General features: G+C 40.2%; 1 protein-coding gene across 1 annotated transcript in view; it reads left to right on the top strand.

Annotated features, from left to right (window-relative positions):
- The window catches only part of MDFIC2 (MyoD family inhibitor domain containing 2), a 46,686-nt gene that overhangs the window by 20,888 nt on the left and 9,579 nt on the right, over positions 1-16,219 (top strand). Inside the window, exons 3-4 of the mRNA XM_026857646.1 lie at positions 7,257-7,295; positions 16,096-16,164. Coding sequence (XP_026713447.1) covers positions 7,257-7,295; positions 16,096-16,164 — 108 coding nt within the window. The remainder of the gene's footprint in view (positions 1-7,256; positions 7,296-16,095; positions 16,165-16,219) is intronic.

Below are 16,219 nucleotides of genomic sequence, written 5' to 3'. Positions count from 1 at the left end.
TCATTCTTGTTCTGGTTGGATGATTACATCAGTGGAGAATTAGTCTACCATCATGCAGGGCCTGAGCCTCCTTTCTCTTACATCATCATACATGAGGAAACATTGTGTGGGTTCATCACTATTTCACTAGCCTAAAACCAACAAGAGGCAAGAACTGAACCCACAGCCCCAGTCCCCTATACTAGTTGTGCATTGACTGCAAGGAAGCTGCCCCCATTTAAACCAGCAGATCATCTGGACTTTCTTCCTTTGTTGGTTTAACTTATATGAAAGTTTTAGTAGGTATTTTAAGACCTGTTTCTCATTTAAAATATTAAGTAACTGTGGTCATAAAAGAGCATATATTCTTTTTCTGGCATCAGATTCAAGTAGTAACTTTTCTTCCATCGGTCTCCAGTGACACATCTACAGAAATGGTAAGGAGAAATTGAATAGATAACGTAATTTTAACTACTCAAACTCCCGCTACACCAAACGCAGTTCTGTGAGAAATTAACAGTCCAAGTCTGAGCATTTTTCAACAATTTCTCTGTCAAACAACTACGCTAGACCCAACAGCATTATTCCCTTTTTGGGCACACATCAGGTTTGGTGGTGCTAGAACAACATGTGATCCATCCATCTTATCTCTAAGAATAGGCAATTTCAGCTATTCAAGAAGCCAGATCAGGAAATGTTGTGGTGGGCTGCTGTGAGTATCTAGAATAGACTACGAAAGAAAAAAAAAAAAAAACAAAACACCACTGCTGGAAAGCCTTCAGCAACTGTTGGAGTCCCTTAAAAGTTTTTCCCCATGGCAATGACTTTAAGGATAGAGGCTGAAAACCAAAATGGCAGTCTACACATTCCACAGACACCGGGTGTTTACCAGAAAAATCTGTTCCGCAGGCACATGCTGTCCCTGTTCTGAATGGTTTCCATGGGCCTCTTCCCCTACCAGACAAGAGGTGGTTTGCCTTCCCAGTACATCTGCGCGCTTCTCACTGCTGAGAAACAGGGAGGATTAAAACCACCTTCGAAGTGCAGAAAAGCACTGGTGGCTTCTCGGATCCAACTCAGCAACCCTAGAAACTGCCTGAGAACCGTGATGATGTTTTACACCCGCTTCTTCATGCTGTAGACAACTACAGAGCATCATGTTCTGCTGGCCAGCCAGTGGTTGTCCACCAAGGACACCTAGCTGGAGAACACTCATTTAAATATTTTCTAGTGCAGTTTTACTTCCTACAGTTACACCTTTTTCTCAAGATATTTAAGCACCAAGCATTTCAGGTATCATAGTTTCATATTCACATTATACTTTGCTAATACCATGTAGAGTTTCTCTGCATTAAGTGATGTATTTTATCTTTTCCCACACATAAAAAACATTTGCACCATAACATATTCTATAGGCAGCTCTTTTCATATTTAAATCCCAAGGATTTTTTTGGGGAAAAAAGAAGATTATATATTTATTCATAAATTAAATGAGATTAATAATTTTGAAAGTAATTTACAAATAGCAATAAGCCTCTGCCATGAAGGTCAAAAGAAAAAGGACACATTAGCAACTGAATATCTTCCTTCCCTTTAAAGTTTTAATACTGCATACCTGTTAATAATGGGAAATATCCTTCTTCAAGAGTAGCATTTTCAAAAATTGGTAGGATCCTTTTTCTAATTCTAATCTTCTTTTAATAAAATAATTTGTTAAAAAGGATTATAAAAGAGCATGAAAATGGAACGCCAATAGAAATGTACTGCCTATACAATAAATAGTTAATGTATTTTCTAAATGAATGATTTAAAATAGCTATTAAAGTAAAGAGAATGAGCTTATGTTTCTAGTAATGACTTCTCTGCCTCAGAATGAAATCTGTAAATCCCTGATTGCAATTTCACATCCCAAAAGAACAAGCAGCCCTGGGACTGATGCTTATTGCCTTTATCATTAATACTAGCATACTGCATATGTGATTTTTATATCACTGGTTTGAATATTTAGATTTATACTTGTGTATGCTTTATATTTTAAATCTCATACAGCTATTCTGTCACAAAAATAAAGCTCTTCTTCAACAAGGCTTTTTTGTATGTACATACATACATGTATACACAGACTTTCTATATAACTACAGCTTTATTCAAAGAGTGCATAATGATTCAGGCTGTGATTGTTAATAAAAATGCATTTCTAACCATCAAATTTGAGTCTATTATTCTAAGTTAATTGCATTTGCCCTAAAGAGACTTGCGACTGGCTGTCAGCCTATTTGTGTCAGTTCCATTTTATTCATCAGTCAATCTTGTCTCCTCTTTTTTCACATCCCATATATTGATCAAATAGATTTGTTAGCATGCCTCTGCAGCTTTAAAAAAAGTTTGTTATTTGTCACGTTTATTTGATTACTATATTAGTTGTGTGTTATCTTAATTGTTATTTCAATAGAAAATAAATGCCCTTTGATAGTCCCACAAGATTCCCACTAAACATAATCCATATAACAACTTAGTGGATAGAGTGAATGTGGTAAGAAAACAAACACATTAAACCTATTTTAAAAGGTGGCATTAATCTCTAGCAGTATTGTACTTGATCCAAAAGACAGGAATAGAAATAGGTACGATGTGAAACAATTTTGATAAACATCAGTGCCATATCATTGCATATTATGTAATGTATAAAATACTTCAAGAAAAAGACGTGCAATAGAAAATAAACGGAGATCATAACTGGAAGAATGGGTTTTGTGGTTAAGTGTGAAATGGAACCATATTATATATGGCTTTAGACACTAAAAATTAGGCTACAGACAAGCGAAGGCAGGTGGAAATGCTGTTATGTGGGGCAACTTCTTGATAGGGAGAGAAAAAACAGCTTTTAGGAAGGTATTGGAGGAAAAGAAACATCTAAGCAGGTAGCTTCTTCCTCTGGAAAGATATGATACGCTGTTTAGTGAAACAAATAAGAGTTTAGCTACATTAAGAAATTGAAATAGCATGTTGTGCACGTTAGTCACTCAGTTTTCACAATGACTTCATGAAAACACAAATTTTACCTCAATGTTCTCAAAGAAGAAGGTGGTGCAACCAGTTTTTCCATATGTCTCAGAAACCTACTTCCAATTCCTCTATTATCAGCAAGACTACATAACCCCGGCTCCTTGGTTAACAGTGAATCTGGGATCTCCCCAGCTGCTACCTGAGCTTACAGTGTCAGAAATAAGCCCTGTTGGTAATCAGTAATAACATGCTTGACATCTCATTAAAAAATAAATAAATAAATAAATATATATATATAAAAATATATATATATAGATATATATATAGATATATATATATATGAGAAATCCACATGTCTTAAGATAGCCACTGAAGACACTAAAACATTGATTTAATAAATATTTGGGGAAACAAAATATTGGTTTTTACCTGTACTTAAGTACACTGACCAATCCCATAACTTTCTGAAATTTAAATGTAAAATTACCAAAGCTTTCCAAACTTCTTGTGAAAAGCAAAACTCTAATTTCTTTGGACAGGGTTATTCTTTGTATTATCTAACTTTAGTCACCTAGAAGTTTGGTTTCTGGTCTACATAATTATCTATATATTGTCTGCAGGTGGGTGGGGAGCACACAGGGACAAAACAAGTCTTCCAAAGGAAAATTTTTTTTCCTGGCTTAAACTTTTCTGTCAAGATGGGGCGACTTGCCATCAGCAGGACAGGCTTGTCCCTTCCATTGATTATTGTAGGAGTTTAGCTACAGCTTGGTATTACAAACACCACCCTAAGGGGGGCCTATCTCATAGCAGCAGCATTTTTAAATGCCTATACCTAGCTGTGGACACTTGAAATGTCCAGCTCCTAGGTTATTCTTTTTCATCTGGAACCTCTTTAACAGCCTTTCAAACTAAACAACCATGATAAAGCTTCAGATGCCCTAAAATAAAACTCGATTTTGCAACTGTCCTAGAACAGTTCACAACACTCCCGCGATTCAGGAGCATGCAGTGTGATGATAGTTTCAAGCTAAACCGTCATGACCAGCTAGTATGGAATATAAACAGGAACAGATGAGAATACAGCCTCAACATTTGAGACAACAAAGAAAGAGTGAAATGATTGCTACATAAAAGACATTTCAAAGACCTCCCAGAAAAGCAGGCATAAAAATCCCCAATAAAAAAGGCTCAGCAAGAAAACTGTCACACCCCCTAATCGTCAGCAGACTTTAACAAGATGTTCACATGAGCCAGAGATTGTCTCCTTCCCCAGAAGACAAAAGGCACAGAAAACAATACTGTCTAGCATAGGATTAGGAGGCAAGAGATAGATAAAAAGGATTCCTTAACCTTACAATTAGAAATCCCAACTCTCCAGCCAAAAGGATAATCAGAAACAGACTGCAAACCTGTGTCTCAATAATTGCTGCATCTTTCTTCACTCTTTGAAAACTGATATATTTTCTGAAGATTATTTTTCATTTATTGCCACCCCAAGAAAGGTTTTGATGGCCACTTCACTACAAGCCAACTGCTGCTACCAAACCACAGTTCAGCACACATGGCAAAAACCTTATTTCCCATTCTTTGTATTTCCAACACCTCCAACCAAGCAAAAATTAGATTACTAATGCTTGTATCAACCTCCCGGTATATTGTACAACTAAAAGCAAAATTATATGTAATGCAGTAGTCTTCTAACAAATGATCAGCTTACTGTGCCCTAAACCAGACACATACACAGATTCTTCATGCCAAACCTGGCATAACCATGTGCTCTGATTAAAAAGGAAACAACTTAGTTTTTGTAACAAGCATCTTTAGCTTTATTTGGTATTACTAATGCCTTTAAACAGAAGGCAGGGTACTGTCAAGAGTAGAAAACAGACTTGAAGGGGGAGGAAACTTACAGGCAGAAAAGCAACTACAGTCTCCAAAGTCTGACCTTCCTGCTGTAGCTAACTAGTGACCATAAGCTGTAATAGCTGTAGGAAGTTTGCTACATGAAAATTTAAGACTTTCCGAAGCTGAACAAGCCAACCAGAAGACACTGACAACTGCATTTACAGAGCATATATTAGCTTACAGACATGGCTTCAGCCCCCGGTCATATATGATTAGGCACTATACATGTCCCCGCTTTGTAGGGGATTATTTGAGGTACTCAGGAATTGAAGGGTTAGTGCAAGCACTCGCTGAGGGACAGGCAGGATTTCAGCAGTCATCACCTCCAATAGGCAGTTGATGTTGCTAGCCTTTCCCAGTCTTTCTGGTACAATCAGGAAAGGAAAAAGTCAAGCAATTTAATTTTATTTCAGGTACAGCACACTTGCAAACTTTCACTCTATGCTTTTATGATCTTACTGTCTGTTGGACATTAAATATCCTGCCTTAAGCTACTGTTAGGTGGTCTTGTTCTGTGCAGCCTAGATGCAACCTCAGAGCTGCCTCATATAGCATCACAGTTGAAATAATCCCTCTTTAAGCAAACTACTTGAAACCACTTAGAAAGAGGTTGGCAGAGATGCAACCTTAACCATTGTCATTTGTTATGGAAAGATGTAAGCAAATCACACTTCCCAGAAGAATCATGGCTTGAAATAAACGCACGGAATAAGGCATACGTTTCTGTTCTCTTTTTAGTAAAGCTCAAGGAGAGCATAAAACTTGGCTTACATGTACTTGTAGAAGAAAAGGGAGAAAAGTTATCTACAGATTTCTAAGTAAACTTTCTGGACTTCAGTCCAGATGAGAGCAAATAATTCACTAGGTCCATCCCAAAGCATGTAGCTAGTAGCTAGTATCAGGTAGAACAATAGAGGATGTGAATCACTGGAGGGAAGTGTGGTCTGCATGGTGGCATAAGCAAATTATCCCTGCTCAGGCACACATTGCCCCAAGGACTCAAAGTCTTGCTTGTGGACGTAGTGTCAGAGACTCACGAGCCTGTGCCCGCAAGCACACTTGCCCCCATGCCGTGAGGAGCTTCACTGCTGTCCTGTGGAAAGGCCAGTTGTGTTTGGATCAAGAGCCTAGAAGTAGAACCACGGCACCTCCTTTGATGAGCAAGCAAGCTTGTGGTTGCCACTATTACAACTTAAGATTTACAAGTTGGTCTAGTAATTTTCACGTTTTTCATTCAGATCCAGTTTTACTAAAACAGCTACAGAATATTATTTCTTTGAGTGATCCCTGTGTGGCACAAAATCCCACCCACAATGCCACCCATGTATTCAGTCATTTAGATAAGACCTATCGCTTCCCCTCCAAGCAGAGGAGAAATGTATAGTGCTACAAACAACGTGGAGTTTTCTGCTTTGCTATCGTGACTGATTTTGAGATCCTCAGATAACATGGTGGTGAAAGGCGATGCAACACTCTAGTATACCTAAAAGTGTAGGAAGTATTGCCATGCTGAAACAGAAGAATAAAGACGGGCGAACTAAACTTGAACCTCCACCATATCCTAAAGCCATGTTTCAGAAAACTAGACCATGTATTACAGTGGTTATATTGAATATCTTATTCTGTTAACTTCAAAAACTAGAAATCCAGCATCTTCAGACACACCATTGGTAGAAACAGGGGTATGATAAAGCACACAATGATGAGGTTTGTATTCAGGTTCATTACCAGTCTTTTCCTTGGTTGCAATTATTTTAATGAAGATTTTGCCTAATTAAGATTTTCACAATTTGGCATAGGAAGCAGATACAACACCTGATATACTATGCCCTGAAGCCAAACATTTCCATCAGCTTTAACAGGCATTAGGCTGGTCCCTTATGGATCGAGACAGAGCCATTTCACTGATCAGGCGTGTGAAGACAACAGACGTGAGCCAACAAAAGACATAGCAAAACCCATAAACTTTACTCACTCAGAAATCCAGGGATGAACTGTGCATTAGGGAGTCAGGATCTTCAGTGAGTCTCTGATCCTCTGGGCAAGACAAGTTGTGTTGACCACATGAAAACTACCCGTGTGCCCTGGGGAAAAAATTCATTTCAGTGAGAGGCCAGAGGACACTGGATCCTTAACAGGAAGGGATATCTCCCTGCTTCTATTAAGAGCTGGTTTTTCCATGCTTATCAATTAGAGGACTAAATCACCAGCCCCAATAGCTTGACTTTTCTCTTTCCTCTGATAATAACACAGTTTTGAGACATTTTCAAAAACCTGGTGCCTGTATGGGATAACAAAGCACCTCACCAGCTGAGGAGCTTTTCTGCTTAGTGAAGCCTTCCTCTCCCATTCTTGTTTTCCAGAACTGGACAGTCCCATCCTACAGCCCCTTGGAGAGTCAGGTAAGTTCCCCCACCTTCTCAGCTCCTTCTCCCCACAGCACCACATCTTTACAAACTACTGAAGCAGCACCTTTCACGCAAGCAAACAAGCTCAATTTTCTAATTTCATGGGGTTATAAGCAACATTTTTTGCCTTAATATTGACTCATCATCTGTTCCAGCCTTCAACCCATCTTTAAAATGAGACTATTTGTATGAATGACAGAGAAATATTTTAAGGTTTACTCAAAACAGCAGAACAAGCATGGAAGTGCTGGGCAGCGGGCTAAGCCTACAAACTTTGGAGTATGAGGATAACAAGTTCTTAACCCCACAACCATTTTCTTATAAAAATTTAGTAAGAACCACAAAATAATCAGCCTACAAGCCACACAAAACCTGCTCATTTCAATTTTCAGGATCTCAGAGGGTTACTCCGGGATCAGGCAACCCATAAACTGACACCTAGCTACCTGACAAAAACTACTGATTTGACACCTTACCTGGAGAACAGTCATAACAGTGCTCGTCTCCTTTTACCTCTATTTATCTGCTGAAGAAGAAGGAAGGCCCATGGCACCCCTCCCTTCCCAGCTGAGGATGTTTTCCTCAGTGAGGGTTGTTGAACCAATCCATACCACCTGAAAGCCTTTAGGAGGGGGAGATAAGCCAATTTATCTGCTTTCTACTCAGCCACAGCAGAAGTGGGCAATGCTTTTCTGCTTCCTTTACTTCTGATGACAACCTTTAATTGGAAATTCCCAGATAAAGCCAAACCAAGAGGCCTCTCAGATTTTGGTAGTGGCAGGGCAATGGCCCTCAGTAGTCTTCACCATGCTTATTATTTGGGGTGTTGCTGATTAGAGTGTGAGCACGCCAAGGCTGTACAGCACCCGCAGGCTGGGCTCTTCCAGTAGTGATGAGTTGTCTGTGTTAAAGACCATGTCATTTTAAAAAGTTCAGAAAGCACCATGCCCCCATTAGGACCTTTCTTAATGGTGCACCCAAGACCCTGTTGTTGCAAGCAAAAAGACTACACCCAACAGTGCTGCATTTATTTGTATTGCAAACACACACTGCAAACTTTCTCGGTTAGTTAGAGGGCACTGCTGGGGCTTTGGTAGGCAAGGTCAAGATGATGTTGGTCTGCTCTGATAAAGGATGAGGAGGTAAATCATTCCGTGCAAGTCAGAAGTCATTCAGATGGTACTTTTGGCATTTATCCCCCCCCCCGCCCCCTGCTTTTGTTCTGTCAGTCTGAAGAGAACAGCTCGTGTGATGTAATTTAGAATGGAGCTTTTTTAAAGCTTTCACTCAGGAAAAGCTTCAGGAGCTCTGGGGGTATAGCTTAGCTCCGAGAAATAGAAAGAAAGCAAGTTTGCATTGACAGCTTGATCCCAGAGAGAGGTGGCTGCCTGCTTGTCTAACAGGTCCTCTGGGTCTGGATGAGGCAGAGACAGAGGAGCAGTCATATTAAGTGAACGTGCGCTGCCAATGTTAAAGGAACAATTACCATTATTCTGCATAGTTCACTGTTTGCTACTGCTATTTCCTTCAATAAAACCTCTTTTCACTTGCCAATTGGAGCTTGTCATGTAACAATATTTCTTATGCACAATACACATAGTAAAATGCCCCTGTGTTTTTAATACATTTATAGTTGTTAACAATAGCGATATAGTGACAGAAAAAATGTACTTGCTTTGAATACAGAATAGATTGAAAAAAGAACAAACCAGAGGCCCTGCTCTGAAGGATTAATGAGGGTTAGATTTTGCCTAATCTGTGTTTATAACAGTGACACCTCTTCTGTTTCATTGACACTCACTTTTTCCTCTCAGGGCCTGGGCTGTGACCTCCTTTCTTGGAAGGGGTTGTACACCTGAGCAAAAGCTTCAGTGAAAGTTTTTACATGAGGAAGTGTTGAGGAGGGAGTTGAGCTCTCACGTGCCCCCATGCCTGCAGCACCGAGGGGGGCAGATGAGGGGTGCTGCCTCTGGGGCTTTGGCACTGAAGGTTGCTCAACTAACCCTTTGATCCTTGTGCGTGGTCCACAGACGGGTGGGAAGGTGATGACCTACCATCTAGCAACACCTGAAACCTCTGGTGTTCACTGCTCACACCTGACACTAGCAAAACTCCTTGGGAGTGCAGTTCCTTGCAAAGCGGTTCAAACAGCCGGCGCTGGGGAGAGGCTGGCGTTTCACTGAGGCTGCAGGAACTCTGCAGCTCTCCTCTGGAAGCTCGTATAATGAAGACATTGTGTTTGTACTGCACTTGCCAACATTACAAAGCCAGGTGGAAATGACCACAGTGAAAGTGCCACGGTGAGAAGAAATGGCGTGTTTGTGCTTGTGAGCAGATTGAACCTAATATTTCATACACCCAAACGAACAAGCATTTGGCTTGGAAACCTTTGTAGCACAGTCCTGAAGGAAACTTTCTTCTGCCATAAGATTCATATTTTCTAAGAACACTATTTTGTTCTGAACAAGTTAATATACGCAGGAAAAGACATCTTGAGTGTTCCTGGACTCTCCTACACTATCCAGGAATAGTGATAGACTGCGAGTTTAAACACATCCTTCCACTGCACAGGGAGAGAAGTGTATTTAATACTGCGAGCAGAACAGTTACCATGTTTGCCTTTGCCAGAGCTGGCAAGACTACACTGTCCTAAAAGTACTTATTACATAATTAAGAAGCAGCGGATGTCATCTGTGTGCCCCCAGAATAGATGTTCTGCATCTTTGGTGTCCCCCAGAAAAAAAAAAAAAAAATGTTTTGTGAAAAGATGTACAGCTTGGTACAACTTCTGTTTCAGATATTTCTAATTGCTTTGTCTACAACTCTTTCTAAGGAAAAGAGCAAAGAAACCCAAAGAAGGCTACCATATTGGAGGTTGTTTTGGAGCCTGATCTGTTGAGCTCCCTGGCAATCTTTCCATTGACATCTGGTGATACTGGATCAGGCCCTTGCGGAGCTAAATAAATGTTTTTTCAGCACAGTCCAGCAAAGGCTGCTCAGCAGCACCTCGGGAGGTGCTCAGATGGTAATAAGATTAATAATGTTTGCTACAGCGGACAAGTCCAGCTCCCAGTTGTGTTCCAGTATGGCATGCAGATTAGAGAGATAAAAATGGAAGTGTTTGCTAGGAAAGTCTCTAGAAGACATAAGACTCTCACAAATTGCCACTCATCGTAGGATTCAAATAAAATGAAAGCTTTAATTAGAAGACATGGGCTTTTGTAGTTCATATATTATCACGTGCCAATTTACCACAAGTAGAGCTTTAAGGACCGTCTATGTAAAATGCTGCATCTTCTGTGATTGCAGCTCTGACGGTGTTTGAACTGTTTGGATATATTTTGAGAATATATGTGGTTTTGATGGTGTTTCCCCCACACCAAATCAAAATGCTGACAGCCTCAGAGCTCCTCTGGTATTATCGCTGTGCAAGGATATCTTTGTGACCATAACCATGTGTAATACCTGCTTTGGGAATAAACTCTTGGCACATAACTTCAGGGTCATTCAGAAAGTGGCACAGTTGCCAAAGACCTTGGGACGCTAAAGGAAGATGCTGTGCTGTCTTTTCATCGGAAAGTTCACAAATTCTGCCTAGAGATCCCTCTGATATTTTCGTTTTTCAATACATAGTGCTTACCAAAAATAAAACTGAGAATTTTAAGTGCTTTCCAAATTTAATAACATGGAGTTCTACATTGAAAAAAAAAAAAAAATTGTAACCTCAGTATTTTCTGTTTTACATTACCTATAAATTTCCCAAACTAAACAGAGTGAGCAATTACACAGCATGTCCATGGGTGATACCTACCTTTACTTACTGTGCCAGTCTATTAAATAAAGCCCTGTTCACTTCTGGCTACTCCATTCTGGTTAGGATTTTGTGTCTGAAACTTGATCATATTGGCAGACAGTCTTAACCTCATCGATAGGGTGAGTAATTAATCATGAGAGGAAGGAAGGAAGACAGAATTAATGCAGCGGTGCTGTTGAGGCAGGGATTATAATAATAATAATAATAATAATAATAATAATAATAATAATAATAATAATAATAATAATAATAATAATAATAATGATGTTTGGTTTTGTCTTTAATTTGAAAACAATGTGATCAATTCAGATAAGGTAATGCATCAAAATCTCCAGCTTCACACTCTGCAGTGATGAATAAAGAGAATTCAAGAGTTTTGAGTTATCCCAGCAATACAAACAAGCAGCTGCCCGTGAGCACTGGCACAGACCTGACCCAGAACCTGGTGCGAGGTGTCCATGCAGCCCCATCAGTGGGGTGGCCTCAGGGACTCAAATCCCTGCAGCCCAGGGAGGGGACAGGGACTAGCGCAGCCCTATGGTGGTTGGGTTGACCCACAGACATTAACAAAACCAAATAGATGCTTAGCCCTCCACTTGGAGGGAGAAGGACGGGCTGTGTGTTTTCAGATCGGGTTCAGCTTGAGACTTACTTGCTCCGAGTTTGTTTAATTTTCCCTTTCAGAAAAATGTCAGGAGAGTGCAGCATTGAAACAGATAGAAAGAAATAAAAGAATATGGAAATAAGACTTTATTTTTCTTTACAAAAGCTTTTTAAGGTTGTTTCATGTGATAGAGTTGCCACACCACCTACAAGATCCAAAAATCCAATCTGGGGCTTAAATTCAACTTCAAAAATAGCCACTCCTTCTCAGAGACTCCCAGAGAGGATGATCTCTTTCAAGAGCTGCTGGAGTAACAACAGGGTGCCAGGATGCCCTGTGCATAAACTGGAGGAAATTAATTCAAAACAGGCAACAGAAAAAAAAAAAAAAAAAAAAGTTACCTATCAGCAAGCAGCATGTGAAATGCCATGAGATCCTGCTGTTCTCTGGACTAGCCCCAATTGCTATAGTGGATTTATTTCATGGAGGCTATTTCATACAGGCACAACAGCCAGAACATAAATACAGACCTAAAGAAAAACTTGGTAGGAAAGAAAACAGTGGTTAAAGGAGAATTTGGAAGATCAAATCTTGGAGGCTCTGGCACAGCTTTCTCAGAGGATGCAGGGCCATATCCTACACCCTGCACCCATGGGTTTCAGTGACTGCCTTGCCTGGCGACCAGCTGAAGTTACATTTCTGCTGCAGTTAACACTTGATACCAAAGCTGCGAAGTTCCTGTGAAACTCAGTGATTTCTCTTGGCACTTACCAGCCAAGGGCTCCTGAGGACCTGGCGCCAAGCTCTGACACAGAGCGATGGAGAGCGGAGGTCTGTGGGCAGGCACCTGTAAACCGTCCCGTGAACGTGCTACAAGAGCAGTTGTGAATTTCGCTATTGTCTTCGCTCAGAGCATGAATTATGTCCAGTGTCTAACATGGGTGATGATGTCTGATGCAACATGGACTTTTGAATTAGCACATAAAAACCCCCTTTCTTAAAGTGTTTGGTCCTCCTTCTTGCAAAGCCTGTTACAACTCTAAAGTGTAAGCAAACAACATAAAATTCACACTGATTCCTTCAATTCTTTTTAAAGCATTCTTAAATCCAGCTTTTTTTTTTTCCTGCTGTACATCTTACTTTTTATAGTTAAAAGTAATTTTAAAGCGAAAAAGAACATAAACAATATACACTGACTCTTGACACTCCATTGCTTTTTTAAACTAGAATAATAAAAATTTGCAAATGAACAAAAGAGTGGGAGGAAGATATCTGATTTACAATGTTTTTGAGATAAAGAACACTATAAAAAAAGATCAATGTGAATAATAAAGCATTGTTAACTGAGTCATGACATTTCTATTCTCAGTGAAGATTTGAACAGTAGAGCTCTGCAAATGAGCACCTTGTGCCATTTTCAAAGTGGGAGGAAGACATATAATTATAATTTTTAAAGTGAAGAGAATTTTAAAAAAATCTCTGTGAAAAAGTTTATTGAAAAACATATCGACATATCAATATGACATAAATTACTTTAATTTTATTAAACTAGGAGGGGGGAAAACCTCTTTCTGAAGACTGGCTGCAGAAAGCATTCTTTGAAAAGAATTTTCTTTATTAAAAACTCTTTTGCTAAGATGAAACAGCACTGAATGTCAGCACTACCGTATATTTATTCTGTAACTCTTCCAACAGCTGAGATCTATAAAAGAAACATATTTTCAAAACAGTTTTAACCTCCATTGTCTTGATCATTTGTATTAACACTTTTCATGTCACCTATTGAAATCCCTTAAAGGAACCTTTTATTCAGTCAAAATTAATGAAGCCATTTTCTTAAACAGCCTCGAAAAAGCGAAAAGGATGTAATGTTGTGCATTTTATTTGACATACGTTTTCTGCCATTTCACTTATTTGTGTGACGAGAGCAAAACTTCATATTTATGCTATCAAATCTACAGAGAAAAGTGATTTTGAGAGAGAAGAAAACTAACTCTGTTCTTGCTGTGTGTGCAGTTTAAATCCACAGTGAAAATACGGCATTGATCAGATTACTCAATTGAGTCATTTAGTGCTTTGGCATTCCTGAAGTTAGGGCCCAGCTGTGAAATCATAGTCGGGGCCAAACTTTGCTGTTAGGTGAGTGCACATGGCTCCCATTTTCTTCAAAGGGAATGACACACATGGCCAATATTTAACTTTCACCTCTTCCATTCTTCAGCTAGCAAAGCCAGAACCAATGGACTATATGCAGGCAATTTAATAGAATTAAGAATATAATCAAGATTTTCCAGGACTTACTAGTGATTTGGCCTATATAATTCAATACATCTCAAAGTGCAGATGCTCAGCATATTCTGAAAATCTGGCCATCTCAAATGTCTTACTTGAAGCAGGTAAAAATCATAAATCACTTTTAGTATTTTGGCCATTGGATCCTAACAAACGGGGAGTAGGGTATCTCTTCAGAATCATAAACTCCAATTTCTGGGTTGTCTGGGATTCCTGGGACACTTAACACATCCCAACTCATTTTGGGTACTGCATTTGTACACAGTTCTCCCCCAATTATGGGACCTGAACACAGTGCAGATGCCCTTCTCAGCAGCTGTCCCCTCAAGAAAATCTAGGTTCAGGTTCTGAAGATCCCCTGGGATGGACGGGACTGCTGGGATGGCCCACAAGATTCTAAGGCATAAGTGCCACAGAGAGAAGAAAGGATGCATCCCAAAATCTAGCTGCCCCATGGCATATGCAGATCTTCATTTCAACTCAAGGTCAAGTGGAAAACTTTCCTACCATCCTTGCTGACTCTCCTCTTCGCTTTCCCCCGACTCCATCTGTTCCTCACCCATCTCCTTCGTTCCACACTCGCCTCCCTCTTCTTCCTGTGTCCATCTGTTCCCTCCTTCCTCAACACAAGTTGGGGAAGGAAAGTAAATTCAGTCATTCACTGAACAGATTTCAAGATGAACCCCCTCCCTCTCCAGTTCTAACTTCATTCATCATGGTAAAAATTATAATGAATAGAAATGTTGAAGGTGAAAATTTATTAGAGATTGTGTTGCTTTCTTACATCAAAAGCAGTTAAAGCTGCATATAAACATTGGCTTCATTCATTTTTCTTAATATATGGTATAATTAGTGAGAAATATTAGTGGAAGTGCTTGCTATGCAGTCCATCAACACATGCCTGTCAGAGTTTAGGATCTGGGCCAAAGTTTTTTGCCAGTCCTGTGATAGATTTATAATAAGTCTATAGAAGGCTTTACAGTCAGCTGGGTCACTAATTCATGAAGTTAAAACGTATGCAATGAGGTCAAAAATTCACTATTGATAAAATACCCCCTCCCGGGATTGCACCATTAGCTTTGTTACAGCAACAGCAAAATAAAGTAAGCCCAAAGCTCCTGTGAATTACCAGTCCATCATCATAATTCAGAAGAGAAGCACTTGCATAAGTTCATGATGTCATATGAAGCCCAATATATATTTATAGCCTTGTGTACTATTTCCTGTTTCCTTACAACAAAAATAAACAGTCTCTAAATCCCCGGTATCCTTATGCCTGAGCTCAGCAAAATGTAATGGACATGAAACTATGAAAGCACCCATGATATATTAGTCTAGAGGAGCTTGCTGCAGGTCAGCTGCGAAGCCCGCCCTCCCTCTGGCCTCTCCTACGTGGATGAAAGCAGTTCCCATGGAGTTTTCTCCATCTGCTGCACCTACTGCAAGGATAATCCCACACCCCCTCCTACTTTGCTTCCCTGACACTTCAAGAGAGAAGGCAGGAAGGTTTAAGCCTCCAAGCCCTACACGCAGAGTGGATGGCAAACGCAGCAGAGGTGGAGGAGCTCAGCACCCATGTGGGGACCTGGGCTTGTCACCATGAGGACCTTGGGCCTTTTGTCCACCAAGATGGGTAAGCCATGGAGGTTGGAGTATGGGCTGCAGTTTCCTCTCTCCTCCTTTGCTGATGATTTGGGAACCTCATCTAGGGTTTCTGGGGTGTTTGGGCATGGATGATACCCCACATTTCATTGCAGACCTCCCAGCCCTCAAATTTTCTGTACCTACCTGAAACAGGAACTTCTGTGTTTGCCAGTGATCCTCTTACCCTCTTCTCAGGTAAAACCTCCTCTCTCAGCAATTTGTTGTATTTTTGCTTCCTTTCCACAAACGAGACAGAGAATAACAGAAACAGTTGCACCATCCCATGTAACCTCTCCTGCAAGGAAGTACACTTGCTTCTATTTGTCCCCAAAGCAACAACTCTTGAAGTGACTGTCACAAAGTGGCTGTGGGTGATAGCTGTGCCAAGCCACGTTTATTTACAGTGTCCCTCTGCAGTGCTGTTTTGTTCTTCCATCAAGACAGCTGCACCAGGTCCCTGCCTCTCCTGGTGCTCCCCAGGGTGATGCTGCACAGCGAGGACCAAGCAGGTAAGATGCTGGGCCCATGCATGTGTCACACCATGCAGCTGTCTCTTATACACAT

Source organism: Athene cunicularia (genome assembly GCF_003259725.1).
Source record: "Athene cunicularia isolate RWA chromosome 12 unlocalized genomic scaffold, athCun1 chr12_part1, whole genome shotgun sequence".
NCBI classification, from domain to species: Eukaryota; Metazoa; Chordata; class Aves; order Strigiformes; family Strigidae; genus Athene; species Athene cunicularia.
The sequence above is the reverse complement of the archived record's forward strand: the minus strand, read 5'-3'. Positions and strand labels throughout refer to the sequence as shown.